At 40.0% G+C, this 13,386-nt stretch overlaps 2 protein-coding genes across 7 annotated transcripts; both read left to right on the forward strand.

Annotated features, from left to right (window-relative positions):
- Positions 1-391: 391 nt before the first annotated feature.
- LOC123983233 (nucleolar transcription factor 1-B-like) lies at positions 392-8,590 on the forward strand. Its single transcript, XM_046069407.1, has 16 exons — positions 392-481; positions 829-1,016; positions 1,893-1,970; positions 2,293-2,448; positions 2,543-2,607; positions 3,294-3,366; positions 3,586-3,638; positions 4,815-4,956; positions 5,098-5,139; positions 5,222-5,290; positions 6,536-6,591; positions 6,693-6,882; positions 6,995-7,042; positions 7,134-7,202; positions 7,535-7,603; positions 7,696-8,590. Exons 1-16 carry the CDS (start codon positions 436-438, stop codon positions 7,741-7,743), a joined length of 1,392 nt encoding a protein of 463 aa, XP_045925363.1. The 5' UTR covers positions 392-435; the 3' UTR covers positions 7,744-8,590.
- A 90-nt stretch (positions 8,591-8,680) lies between these two features.
- On the forward strand, positions 8,681-12,726 carry atxn7l3b (ataxin 7 like 3b). Of its 6 annotated transcripts, none has more exons than XM_046069408.1 (9): positions 8,681-8,812; positions 9,368-9,414; positions 9,535-9,696; positions 9,792-9,924; positions 10,181-10,352; positions 10,633-10,733; positions 10,863-10,885; positions 11,060-11,105; positions 11,777-12,726. In XM_046069408.1, exons 3-9 carry the CDS (start codon positions 9,568-9,570, stop codon positions 11,854-11,856), a joined length of 684 nt encoding a protein of 227 aa, XP_045925364.1. In that variant the 5' UTR covers positions 8,681-8,812; positions 9,368-9,414; positions 9,535-9,567; the 3' UTR covers positions 11,857-12,726. The 6 variants fall into 6 exon arrangements, with proteins under 6 accessions (XP_045925364.1, XP_045925367.1, XP_045925366.1 ...); XM_046069411.1 differs by having other exon boundaries at positions 8,697-8,812; positions 9,535-9,658; XM_046069410.1 differs by lacking the exon at positions 8,681-8,812 and adding an exon at positions 8,829-8,899.
- The last annotated feature ends 660 nt before the right edge of the window (positions 12,727-13,386 follow it).

Raw genomic sequence — 13,386 nt, forward strand, 5'->3', positions numbered from 1 at the left:
CTTTGTTATTCAGAGAGGGGGATGCTTAGGGCTAAAATTAGAAAGTCATGGCAAAAATGAAGGTTAAATGGGCAGGTGATGAAACACAGGAAAAGTATTGTCCTCTGGAGACAGGAAAGGGAAACGGGCTTTAGTTTCATTTTTTTTTTACATTCATTCATTAAACATAAATATTATCTATATATCTTTAGAAATGATCCGCATTCAGATGATTTAGCGCCATGATTCAACTCCTTCCGATTCAATAGGTGGCGCCGCAACCTCAACGTTGGTCTGCGAAGCATCGCCGTCCGCAAATGAACACAAAGAAGAAGAAGCTTAAGCTCATTGGCTGTTGTCCCGTGACGCTTGTCTTTGCTCGTCTCTGATTGGTTGCTCCTCGCTACAAGGCCCCCGCCAACCCAACATGGAGGCAGGCTTCACGTTGTCGGCGAAATGACACAAGCGATAAAAGTGTTTCTCTGTAGCTCCTTGTCGTACGGTAATGGTAACAATGACAGTAAATAAACATATAATTAGCTAAAATAGGTTGTGTTTGTTGTTAACTAAACTAAGCTCCATACATTAGCTAACTAACTAATGTGCAGTTTCCGGGAGTCACATAGATTGACCAGACGTTCTGCCCAGTTTGCATCCAGCTAACACAACAAAATACTTATGCTGGAAACTTTGGGGAAATGAGTGACATTATAAATGAGACTGAAGCTGGTGGGTACAAATAAATAAACCGGGTAACAACTGGCAATTATTGGCTTTCCTTTGCATTGACATGCTTGCCAATCGTAATTTTAATAATTCTAAAGATTGAGTGTCTTTTCTGCCTTTAAGTTATGACTACAGACTGGACCAGGGCAAACCTCCAGAAGCTTCTTGCTGCAATGAAAACCAGCATCCCAGAAAATTACAGAATGAGCGGATTTACCCAAGCTCTAAAAACTGTGGACTGGAATGAAGTGGCTTTCCCCCCTTTCTCGCCTGAAGCATGCCAACAAAAGTGGACAGAGATTTTGCAGAAGGTGAGACACAGTTTTAACAATATCAATAAGCAGTTGACAAAAAGCAGTTTCACCGCATGGTCGGCTCAGTAGCTGATCTGAGGCTTTCAGTCATATCACACAACAGGCTTCAATTTGTCATGGAAATGTAGAAGGTGAGACTTAAGAAAACATCTTAACCATTCTGACAACACATGTGCAGCATTTAGAAAAAAAGTGAGAAAACACAATCAAATACAGAAACTCTACAAGTAGCACAGATGACAACAGAAACTGTTTCATAGCGTTTCTGTATCTGGTTGCGTTTTCTCACTCACAGCATTTTCTCTAAGTGCTGTGTCGTCAAACAGGTGAAGAAGTTTTCTTGATGTGCTTGTTGTTTTGTCTGTTTGCATTTGCGTCAAGCTCTCAGGGCCACCATACAATTAATTTGTTACCAACATAGTGTATATTTCCATTTTTCTACTTCAGATTTGCAGGTCTGATGTACTGAAGTAACTTTTAGGATTGCAGCAAAGGGGATTATAATATTTTGGTATATTTTATTGATCCCTGAAGTGGGACCAAATCTTCCACTGGCTCTGCAGTTGCTGTTGCTCAAGTAAATTTAAGTAGTGCCGGAGCTTGGATCCACAGGTTAGGGGAAGATTTTTTTCCTGCTCATAAACTCAATGTGTTGTTAATTTTTCTCCTTTTTCCTGTCATGTTAGCAACAGCACACACTGATTTTAAAAGGGAAGGTTGGCAAGTTTTTCAAATGAACAAGACCACTAATTTGAAAGATTTCCTTTCGTGGTCAGGAGACGCAACAAACAATTTAGAATTTCAAAATATTCCTTGAAGATAGTCTTATACATTTTGTAACTATACTGTAATATACTTGCTGTTTTTGCCCAGATGCGCAAGATTCGCACCCTCACAGAGCTCATTGATGAAGCTGAAGATGTCATTGCCAATCCTGTGAGGAATATTAAGGTAAGCAAAGCACTATCGAGCTTTAGATAGCGTCATGTTGTAAATATAAAATTTCTCTATGCGAGGTTATGTTTTAAATATCATGTAGGTCACTGTGTCTAATATCACAAAGCTCCTGCAAATGATACATCAGTCTGAAACAATGCACGGCCATTTGCGATGCTTGACAGTGCATTGTGTTATGAGGTGTATTGCTTTGCTGATTATATACTCTCCTGCACTGCATATGAAAGACAGAAATCTGGATATATTGCCGACTGACAGGTTGCTACCAAGAGATGTTTCATTCTGTGAGTTAACAGTGAGTACTTTTTTCCAGCAGATCCATCCAGAGCTCCCAAAGAGACCCGCCCCTCCAAATTCCATGTTTTATGAGGAGAACTACACCAAGTTTCATCAGCAGCACCCAGAGCTGAGCCCCCCAAAGCTGTTAAAGTTTGTAAACAAGAAGTACAAGAAGCTCCCGAATGAAGAGAAGGTACAGTCAGTGAGGCTCCTGCTGAAACTGCTTCTTTTATTTCATTTGGTGTTGCTTCAAAGTTTAAATTGCGTTTTGTCTTGCATTTTTCCAGGCTCAGTATGCAAAGAAATTCCAGCTTGCAAGTAAAAAATACAAGAGGGACATGGTGGAGTTCAGGTAGTAAATAAGCACACATACGTACCATAAACACGTGTGATTTGGCCCCGGCATCACGATTATAGAGACCAAAAAGATCACATTTATCAGTATTATCACGGTATTGTTAAAATATGCTGAAAATGTACAAAAAGGACTGATACACACACTGAAACCATGAAAACGATGCAGTGCGGTGCACTTTTTGTTCGCATAAACATTAAAATAATAACCAAGCCAATACCTTTTATAAAAACCACATCAAATGTACATTAACATTAAAGATGTTATAAAGTATCTGCAATGAGTCTTAATGAGTTAATGAGTCTCAAGAAGACAGCAACAGTCACTTCAATGAGCCAAAAGATTGACATAAATCCAGAGGAGTCTTTTATAGGAGTCTGTAGCACTTCGACTGTTGGAACACTTTTACAACCAGTTCGACGACTTCCAGATTTTAAATGAACCAAATATGTTGGTTGGGTGTTACCATGTGCAGTGGTCAAATAGACAAGACGCATACAGCAGAAGAAGCTAAAAGTTAGATTACCTTGCATTTTGCTACAAAGAAATTTTCTTCAAATTTCCCTCAGTGCTCTTATAAAAACCAAAATGTGACCAGACTTCAGACAGGCTTAAAAATCTCTGGAGCGCTGTCACTACTTTCTGCGATGTTTTCATTGTCAAACTAATTCTTTGTCTTTCAGGCAACAATATCACGAACCTCCTATTCGTGAGCGCAGGAACGACAGGAAGAGGGTCTGTGCAGACGCCATAGATGTAAGTTAAGTTCACATCAGCCAGTCCTAGTCACAAACTGCAGTGTACTGTTTGCGTGGTTAGCTGGGGTTATTCTTTTTCCCCCAAACACCTATAACTATAATATTCCTACAATTCATGTAACAATAGTTCTTTGGAATCGCACATACTGTATTTTATTGCAATTACGCAACACTGCTGGCAAAGTTCTAAATCTTAATAAATTATCTCTTGCTAAAGCAGAATGAACAGCATTCTCGTGATGAAGAGGACCTGCCTCCCAAGCCTCCTGTGTAAGCCACACACATAAACACTCAGATATTGGAATTGTTTTGCTTTGTTGAGTATTCATAAATCACGCTTGCACCTCTTTTAGCTGTTTTTATCATGTTTCCTCTGTGTCGAATCAATGAGGTGGTATTTGTTTTAAATTCAGTATTCACAGGACTTTTATTGTGAAGCGTCATCTAAGTGGATGAAAAATAAACCATAATGGATGAGGATATAATTGGAGCCACCAGTTGAGAAGAGTTAATATTCTTGCGCTGTGCCATTAACCTATTATTTGTACCATTATACTACAAGACAGCTAACTCGGCAGTAGTTCTTATTGACTGTTTACGGTGTGTGTTGCTCTGCTCAATATTTCTGGGTGCTTGTTAGATACTTGCACAGTTGGGGAGACCCACTTCATTGCAGACTGCAAATGAAGCTGCAGGTATGATGTTAAATCTTTAATTTCCTCTTTTCACACATCCAAAGAAGGTTAAAGTCAAGGGCAACTGGACTTGGTTGAAGATACTAGAAGACGTTTTGTCCCTCATCCAAGAGACGTCTTTAGTTCTGAACTATATAGTAGGGAAACTCAGCTATTTAACCTCTGTGGGGTCGTTTGCCAAGATCATCAATACCTGAACGACCATCATTCACCTGAGGCAAAGAGGTAATGTTTGTTAAGTTTCCTGGGAAACGCAAGTTTTGGCAGAGGCACTGCAGCACCTTTTCCATGACAAGCCTACATGAAATATGTGTTCATTTGTCTGTTTACCACGTTGTTGGTACAAGTGGCAAGCCGCTCCCACACCATTGAACCGGGCACTGTGCTGGTCAGGTTGCTGTGCTGGAGCGCATCTTCTTTAGTACCTCCCTGACAAAGCAAGGAGCCTTCGCTGAAAGGGTGCACCACATAGACTGTCTTCAAAAGGTGACTTCATTTACATCCTCATCCACTAGGGGGCATGGCGTTTCCATCCATTTATTCTCAGTATTTCCTGCCTCTTGTCAGATATGAAGAATCCCATTGGAGAATCAACAAATTCTAGAGGATTGCCTTATTTTATACCTAGCTTTATCATAGTTTTTATTCACCTTTTATGTCTTAACTAAACCAATTTAAGCTAACAAAGATACAGCTCAGCACACAATAAAGCTGATTCTGATTCTGATGTTTGGTGTGTGTTTAACTTTAGCAATGGCTATAATCTATTCCGAGAAGAACAACTAGGGTCCATGGCGGGTGTCTCAGTGCAAGGCTTCTCGAGTGTGTGGGCCCAACGCTGGCGAGATTTGACTGACAGACAGAGACATGAGTACCGCACGCGCTGCAGAGAGGTATGAACACACACACAAACTGTATCACGCAGACAGTGCTACAAAAAATAACTTGCTCATCAGCTGCCGAACCACAAGATTGTCACGGCGGTTTAAAGTAAAAATCTGTTGAATCTGAATAAAACGCCTATTTCTTTTCAGTTGAAGAAGCAGTACTCGATTGACCTGAATCAGTATCTAAAGGTAAGTAATTTACAAGACCACGGCTGCAGCATTGAGCTGACGCTGACAGACTTTGTGTGACGGGAGTGTTTATGTTCCTCAGAATATGGATGAGGAGGAGCAGGAGCGGGTCCTAAATAAGCATGGCATCAAAAGACCTAAAGAGTGCAAGGTGAGACGTCATTCCATGGTTCCTGAATAGATGTTCAGTACTTGTAGACCTGCTGTCACCTCTCGTTTTGTGATCAATAACCGTCAGTTATTTAAAAACACAATCTGTGTGAGGAAAGGCTGTTTTTAACACTTTGTTGACTAATTAGGAAACATAACCTATTCAAACCATGTTGTTAAAGAAGTGGTATTATGCTCATTTTCAGGTTCAAAATCCTATTTAGAGGTTGTACCAGAACAGGTTTACATGGTTTAATTTTCAAAAAACACCATATTTTTTGTCATACTGCACATTGCTGCAGTTCCTCTGTTCACCCTGTGTTGAAGGCTTCGTTTTAGCTACGGAGTGATACATCTTGTCTCTAAATGATCTTTGTTGGGAGTTGCACATGCGCAGTTCCTAGTTAAGGACTACTAGCCAATCAGAAGGTGAGAAAGGCGGGTCAGCGAAAAGACGGTAAACAGCTTAGATTCAGCTGTAGGCTACACGTTGCTGACCAGGTTGGCAATTTAGAAGAAGAAGATGCTTTATTGTCACATACATGTTGCGAAATTCATTCTCTGCATTTAACCCATCCCTCAAGGGAGCAGTGGGCAGCCGCTGTGCAGCGCCCAGGGACCAACTCCAGATATTTTATCAGTGTGTTGTCAATGAGACACACATGGAGAACCTAACATGTTTTTGATGATTTGGACTGGAGCAGGAGTTTCAGAGTGGTGGGTTATTAATCTGTAACAAAAGTATCTTTCATCCATAAAGTTTTAACTGAGCTCTGTCTCTACATCACAGTAACAACTTTATGTACATTGACTGCTTGGAGGGTAGCTAGTGTTTGGAAGGCGTTGTTTTTGAGGGTGTATCGGAGTAGTCGCTCAGCGAGCATTATGACACGTATTTTCATTGTGACGTCACAAGAAAGGGATGTAAAGGCTGGACTACAAACGAGGTGTTTTCAGGCAGTTCAGAACAGAGTTTTCTGTGGGAGATGGGAACTCCCTTTGGGGTGGACTTTGGGCTTTTTCACTTTGCAAACCTAGTAAATGCACAAAAAAGAGATATAACTCAATAAAGGAGAGGGAAAAAGCCTAAAACCATAATACCACCTCTTTAAGGTATTTTCTCTTTTACAATAGGCCTCATATAAGCTCATACTCAGTGGGTGTTGTTTGTGTACTCTTCACTTTTTAAAAAACTGCATTGTGTCAATCTGCTCTTTGAAAGATAATTTTTGTCATTGACATGCAGAGCATTAAAAGTAAAGTGAAGCTTCTACTTCCTGGCGAGCCCAAGATGCCGTCTCGGTGAGCATGACCGTAAAACATTTGTTCCTTTACAAGACCCAGAATTAAGTCTGTCTGTCTGAAGACAGGCTTGTGACTGATCTTTTTTTCTTTTATTGCAGATCTGGAAATATAGTTTTCTGCAAAGATCAAATGGAATTTCTGAAGGAGAAATTCCCAAACTCAAAGGAGCGCTTAATCAGGTGCAGCCAAATGTGGCGTGACCTCTCCAATAAGGAAAAGGAACACTACAAAGAGAAAGCATATGAAAAGTTTACACAATACTTGATGGAGCTGCAGAAGTGGTTTAAGGTATAAAGAATCATTTCTTTCTGATGTGTTTTTATTTTTTTTATTTTTTTTTAATCCAGGCAGTTTTTATTTCACTAAAACTCTAATATTTGTCTCCTTCTACATTCTTCAGACATTGACGCCAGCAGAGCAAATAGACTATAAGACATGCAACCCCACTGTAAGCAAAAAAATTATTTTTTTTATTTATGTGTTTCTTTGGGTTTTTTCTAAGATTGTTTCCTTAGGTTGATAATATTCTTCTCTTGCAGAAATGTCAATACCTTGATGCCAAAGAAATTAAAGTTTATGAGAAACGAGAAGTCTTGTACAGACCGTCAGTAAGTTGAACTGTTGATTCAACACACATGAAGTAATACATGCTTTTCTAATGTGACCAATGCAAAGCTCTCTGATAGTGCAGGCTGTCTTCTAGTTAAAGTAAATGTACTTTATCTGAAATTATTCATTTTACTAATGTTTACTAAGGTTTATTATTGACTCATATTTTCACATACAACTCAAAAATATTGTTTTGGTATGTAGTCATCAGTAAGTGAAAGTATTAAGAAGAGTAAGTGGGAATGATTTGATTTGAAAAAAATATTCTACACGCTGTACTCAGGGTTAAAAAGCTACATTTTCAGTCTATATTTAATGGTACGTCACACAGGATTCAGAAGATGAAGACATTGAGTACAGCAGCAGTGACGAAGAAGAGGACAAGTTTGACTGTGAAGAGGTTTGAATACTTAAACAGATTTATTAGTACTTTAGTATTTTAATTTTGCGACTGTGTGTCCAGGTGGTATAAATATTACTGTTGGTCCACAGGATGAGGAGGAAGAAGAAGGGGGTGACATCATGTTTGAGATCTATTAGATGGTGATGAGATGGACAGCAGAAGCGTCACATGCACATCAAGCTCAGAGCTGTATTCTGGATCGGAGATGATGGACAAACGCTCCAATGGCTGACTTTAATGCCACATTGTATGACGGCCATCTTAGCTGGGAGGTTGCCATCACCATTGCACTTACGTGATGTGCAACAACCAAGGCTGGATTACAGCCCATAAAAGCCCAGAGTTACCTACTATATGGAAATGAGTTTGCACAATAATAAGTGATGTGATCAGCGCCTTGAAGCCCCCGGAAACCTGGGATCCCTCTGGAAAAGTCCAGTTTTAAGATCTTCATTATTTTGTGTTGCTTGCATTCTGGGTATTATTTTTTTCAAATTGCCACACATCAAACCTGGGCCTATTTAATAATCCGCCACTAGAATGCTGTTCACCATGGACACCGAGTGAGGGGGAAATGGGATGTTAATAGGGGATTTGCCCAGGGGCCCCACATGTAGTTTATTCTGACCCTTACCGCAACATAATGCATATGAGGTAATCATAATATACAGGAGATGACAAAGACACTTTATTATACCAGTAATCAGCTAATTTTCAACCTCTACTGTTAAACACTGACAAAATGTATGTATAAAGTTAGAGAAAGCATCATGATCATGACATTTTATTGGCACCAGCCGCTCAGATTGTCAGATTTGTCATTAAATAATAATTTAATTATTATTTTTTGTATTTAACTGAGTGGGAAAACATACAAAGCATTGCTTTTAGTATTGCTGTAAACCCTTACTTGTATGTAAATCACAGAAAGAAAAGACTTTTTTTTTAATAAACATGGTCAATAAAGATGTAGTTCATGTTGGAGTGTCTGATATAAAAGGAAAAAGTTCAAATAACAAGGCACAAAAACAGTCAAACAAAAGGCCAATTTAACCCTAAAGTGCTGGTCTGGATGACGAATACACTCAGTCGGAGTGAGAAAAGCCCCGGTGGTGCTGCAAAGGAAGCTCTCAGTGGAGAGTCGTGTAGCGATCGATTGCTACTGTCTGATCTGTGTGATGTAAAGATGGATGCCTGCCGGAATAGGTAAATAAACACAATTGGCCGATTTTGCGTGGCTGTGATTGCGGTAACGTTATTTCTCGTGGATAGGCCTCATAATGGGATACAAGGGTTTGTTTGTTTTCTTCCTAAGTGAGTTTTTGTACGAGGGGTGAGCAGCCGCAGTGCCGCAGCGGTGTAAGCGTTGGGTTCGGGGACGAGCCTCGCTGTAGTCAATATTTCCTAAACGGCAAAAACCACTGAGTCTCCTACAAATGTGTCACATTATTTCTGTTTGCTCAGCCCGGACTGACGCATGTGACATGTAGCTCCGAGCTGTGCACCTCGAGGCATTTTGGGGAGGATACCTCCACTGTTGTTAACGTTACCTCTTGGCATGTTCAAATCCTCTGCAGCCTATTCATAGCCCCGCTCTTTGTTTTCTTCGGCAAGGTTTTGGCTTAGCTGCCTTCGTTAGACGGTAGTGCTCGGGGCCAGCAAGGTGGCGTCTTGACAATCGAGGTCATGTTTGTCTCTTTTTTGTCTGTTTTTACTGGGACAACACGAACGCTAAGTCTTTCTGCTTCGTGTTTTTCGTAGGTTATAAACGTGGGAAGTAACTCCCTGGCGGTGTTCAACGCGCAGTTGTAAGTAGCTGCATCACATTCAAGGCGTCATATGTTCCCTATGCACTGCTTTACATTAATTGGTTAAAACAGGTCTGAGTGCCACTGTGTTGCTAACTGTGTGTTTCCCTCCTGCTGCAGCCCTGTTTTGGCCAATGCTTGCTGCGCTACAGCATGACCACAGCAGCGTCGGCTCATCTGATAGTTCTGGCAAATGAAAATGGAGGAGGTTTCAATGTCCAGCCTGGACAACAGCAAGCTGGAGGTACAGTAGAGCGAGGCCACAGTGCAGTAGTAGTCCAGGTAGCCTTGGGAAATGCACAGTACATCTGCAGGATGCAAACAGACAGTGGGCTGACTTGTGTCTGTTTCCTCCCCCTCTGGCCCATCCCTGCCAGGGCCTAGCTCAGGACATCCTGTCTGACCTGGTGGAGGATGCATGCCTGGGTCTTTGCTTTGAGGTCCACCGGGCCGTTAAGCAGGGCTATTTTTTCCTGGATGACACGGACCAAGAAAGTATGAGGGACTTTGGTGAGCACAAAGTGATTCTGTCTCCCTTGTGAAATAAAGGTGAAGCATTTCTGTAGCTGCCAACACTTGAATAAATCTTTTTTTCTCCTGTATATTAATTACCCTAGGTTGTAAAAGGGAAAAAAAAAAGTCTGAAGACATAGCAACAAAACATTCAGGCAATACACTCACTCCATAAATCAACAGCAGGTTTGTCTATTATGTGCTCCATGCGACTGTAAAGCAGAACAGTTTATCGCTTGCTTTAAATTTCCAGAAATTGTGGACCAGCCGGGATTGGACGTGTTTGGCCAGGTGTACAACCAGTGGAAAAACAAGGAGTGTGTATGTCCCAACTGCAGCCGAAGCATTGCTGCCTCACGCTTTGCCCCACATCTGGAGAAGTGCCTGGGGATGGGACGCAACAGCAGCCGCATAGCCAACCGCAGGTATGAGAGTAGAACAGCTAACCAGAGAGATCTATTTACAATGTACACCTCTTCCATTGACCTGTAAGCTCAATAAAATGCACTTAGCTACTAATGGCATGATAAGTAAGATAGGCACAGTATCTTTCTTTACATTTCAAAAAATATTGTGATACAAAACATTTTAAAAAATCTTGTTTCAGGTCAGAATGTATTTGTCTTATAATCAAACTGTTAGTTGTGGCGAGTAATGCCAAGTCATTGTGTACGTGTCATGCTTTTGGTCTTCTGTCTTTTACAGAATAGTCACGGGTAACAACACCAACAACAAGTCGGAGAGTGACCAAGAGGATAACGATGACGTCAATGATAATGACTGGTCTTACGGGGCAGAAAAGAAAGGTGATGTACTGCTAATTTTTTACCTCTTTCTTTTGTGATACTGAATGTTGATTGCTAAAATAACCCTCTCATGAAGTTGGACATGTATGAAATTGCTCAATTCTGAAATTGAATATTTTTCTTTTACAGCCAAGAAAAGGAAATCGGATAAGGTACTTTCTTTTTTATTGTTAATGTAAAAACCCTAAAGCTTAATAAAATGAATGGGAGCATTACGCTGATTTATTATCCCCATAATGAATTCATTTATATAAACACACAGAGAATATTACTCATTATTCCTGATTTATCCACGCAAACATTGTATATTTCTTTTCCCACCTCAGAATCCAAACTCCCCCAGAAGATCCAAATCATTCAAGCATAAGAACAGTAAGTGGATATGAACGCTTAAACTTCCTCCTGATGGCTCATCTGCAATTTGTACTTCGTGTACTTGCGCAATCAAAATACTTTTAGGTTTTAAGGAAAATGCAACTGTTAAAACATACTACAACTGTGGGAATACTTGTAATCCCAACACAGCAGGAGCACATGTTAGCTCATGTAATATTCTTGTATAATTCTTACCCATGAAGCACGGAAACACTAAATCCAGAATAAATGCAACAGCATTTAGATGATGCAGTAAAATTTACAGGTTTATGTAGTAAAGTATGTAGTAAATCATAAGACCTGACATCATTATACTGCTAACGTGTGTAAAGTCTTGGTTTTACACTGAGAAGTTTTGCTTAAAAGAATGTATTTAAATGGGCTGCTTTTAAATTAGTTTCTTGTGGCTGAGAAGACTTCCTACCGGACCAGAGTTCAGTTAAGGGTGGATGGGACAATCACTTCATTGGCTAGTTGTATTTAACATATTCATATATGTTTAACCAATCCTGCTTAGTGCAGCATTATGGTTGAATTATTAGATTTAAGAGTAAAGAAGCCCAGCGTGCTTCCTGTCCAGTAAATTTGTGCCTAGATGGGGGCTTGGCTGAACACTCATTGAAGACACTGTGAATGAATGACATCTAGCCTGCTGTTTTTTCCCACAGGCATGATGGGTCCTAGACGTCGCATGGACAACCAGGAAAGCCCACGCATGCTGATGAAAGATGAGGCGTTCCCTCAGTGACACACTAGGCCACCAACACACATTCTCTTACCTTCGTGTGTGCACAAGTACACAGAAACGCGCGCACACACACACGGGAAGACCAATAACACTTCACCCTCAGTTCGTTGTGTTGTGAAATCAATGGACGTCGATGTTATACGTAGGTGACATTCATGGCGTTTGCTGCTCTGCGGAAGCGGTCCAGACCTCCCACTGTATACTTGACAGATTTTATTTTTATTTTTCACAAATTAACCGTACCAACACTCATGTTGTTCTTTTGTTTAGTTAATTTTAAGTTTTGCTAGAGTCCAAAATGAATATCACCATATACTCACTGCACAGAGGTAGATTCTGGTGTAATTCATTCAGTGGCCAAGCAGGCAGCTGTGTGAAGAGTGAAAATGTGCACATACAGTATGTTGTTTCTTTAAAATACAGAAACGATTAGCCATTAGGTGTACTTGTATTTCCTCACCTTCTTAAAATCTCATTCTTTGAAAAAAACAAATAATGTCAAAGACAATCATTACTAATGGTTTGTCTGTTATTTTCACATTCAGTGTCAGGCTCATAGTTCTCCATCTGAATTACAATATGTTGTGAAACAGTTTGTCATTCACCTGTGGAAACTTGTTTTAATAATGTTCAGCAAGTGGTATGGCAGGTATTCGCTGCAGAAAGCAGGTTTTTGTTTAATTTTTCGGTGGATAGATCGGCTTGTTTTCTAGCATTCAAAAATGTCTTTGTATCATGTGTTTACATTGTAAAGGATTACATATATCCTTGGTGTGAAGTGATAGTGTAAATATTCCAATAGTTGAATTGCTGCTATCATGGCTCAGTTTGTTTCATCTGTCTAGCATAATAAATGATTTGTTACCTGTTGTTATGTCTCGTGTTAAGATGGGGAGAGAAGGGAAGGCACACTTTATTGATCCCACACCAGGAGAAATTCACTTTTTACAGGAACTCGAGATTCAACTCCTACAGGAAAAAAGAGTGATAGATAAATACACATTCAGTAGAAATTATACAGATATATATATATGATGCATAAGTGAACAGATATAATACACCTGTGGTGTGTAACATTATACTAAAAACATGCCTCAAGAGGTAGATGAATCACTATATATATATATATGATAGAACGATTAATTGGTTGGATTATCTGGCATTTAGAGATAATTGGTATCAGCAAATAACTGCACTCATGCACCCGATATACAAAAAATATCTTTGGACACATCCACAGGCAGCTTTGTCAGTGTGGCTCCTGTGGAACAATGTTAGTGCTCCCCCATGTGAGTTTTGGGAAGGTGGTGAAAAGGTTGCGAGTCATAAATTTCCATTTCCTTGGTCACCATCGTCTTATCAACACATTTCTCTCATCCTAAATGACAGCAGCTCTAATCTAACACTATTACTAGCTAGTGTTAACTATATATTGTTATAGAGAAAAATGCAGTTGAATGAAGTCACCTCACAAAACTGTACCCCCTCTCTCCCTTGAACACCGGTCACGTTTTATATATATATATATAT

Source organism: Micropterus dolomieu, linkage group LG14 (assembly GCF_021292245.1).
Source record: "Micropterus dolomieu isolate WLL.071019.BEF.003 ecotype Adirondacks linkage group LG14, ASM2129224v1, whole genome shotgun sequence".
NCBI lineage: Eukaryota > Metazoa > Chordata > Actinopteri > Centrarchiformes > Centrarchidae > Micropterus > Micropterus dolomieu.

What these genes read in the sequence shown, in the direction of transcription:
- LOC123983233 (XM_046069407.1), top strand. Translation starts at nt 436, where the DNA reads ATGACACAAGCGATAAAAGTGTTTCTCTGTAGCTCCTTGTCGTACG. An exon ending in GGACAGAGATTTTGCAGAAG is followed by an intron (nt 1,017 to 1,892) that starts GTGAGACACAGT and finishes GTTTTTGCCCAG; the next exon opens with ATGCGCAAGATTCGCACCCT. An exon ending in AGGGACATGGTGGAGTTCAG is followed by an intron (nt 2,608 to 3,293) that starts GTAGTAAATAAG and finishes TTTGTCTTTCAG; the next exon opens with GCAACAATATCACGAACCTC.
- atxn7l3b (XM_046069408.1), top strand. Translation starts at nt 9,568, where the DNA reads ATGACCACAGCAGCGTCGGCTCATCTGATAGTTCTGGCAAATGAAAAT. An exon ending in AGAAAAGGAAATCGGATAAG is followed by an intron (nt 10,886 to 11,059) that starts GTACTTTCTTTT and finishes TTCCCACCTCAG; the next exon opens with AATCCAAACTCCCCCAGAAG. An exon ending in ATCATTCAAGCATAAGAACA is followed by an intron (nt 11,106 to 11,776) that starts GTAAGTGGATAT and finishes TTTTTCCCACAG; the next exon opens with GCATGATGGGTCCTAGACGT.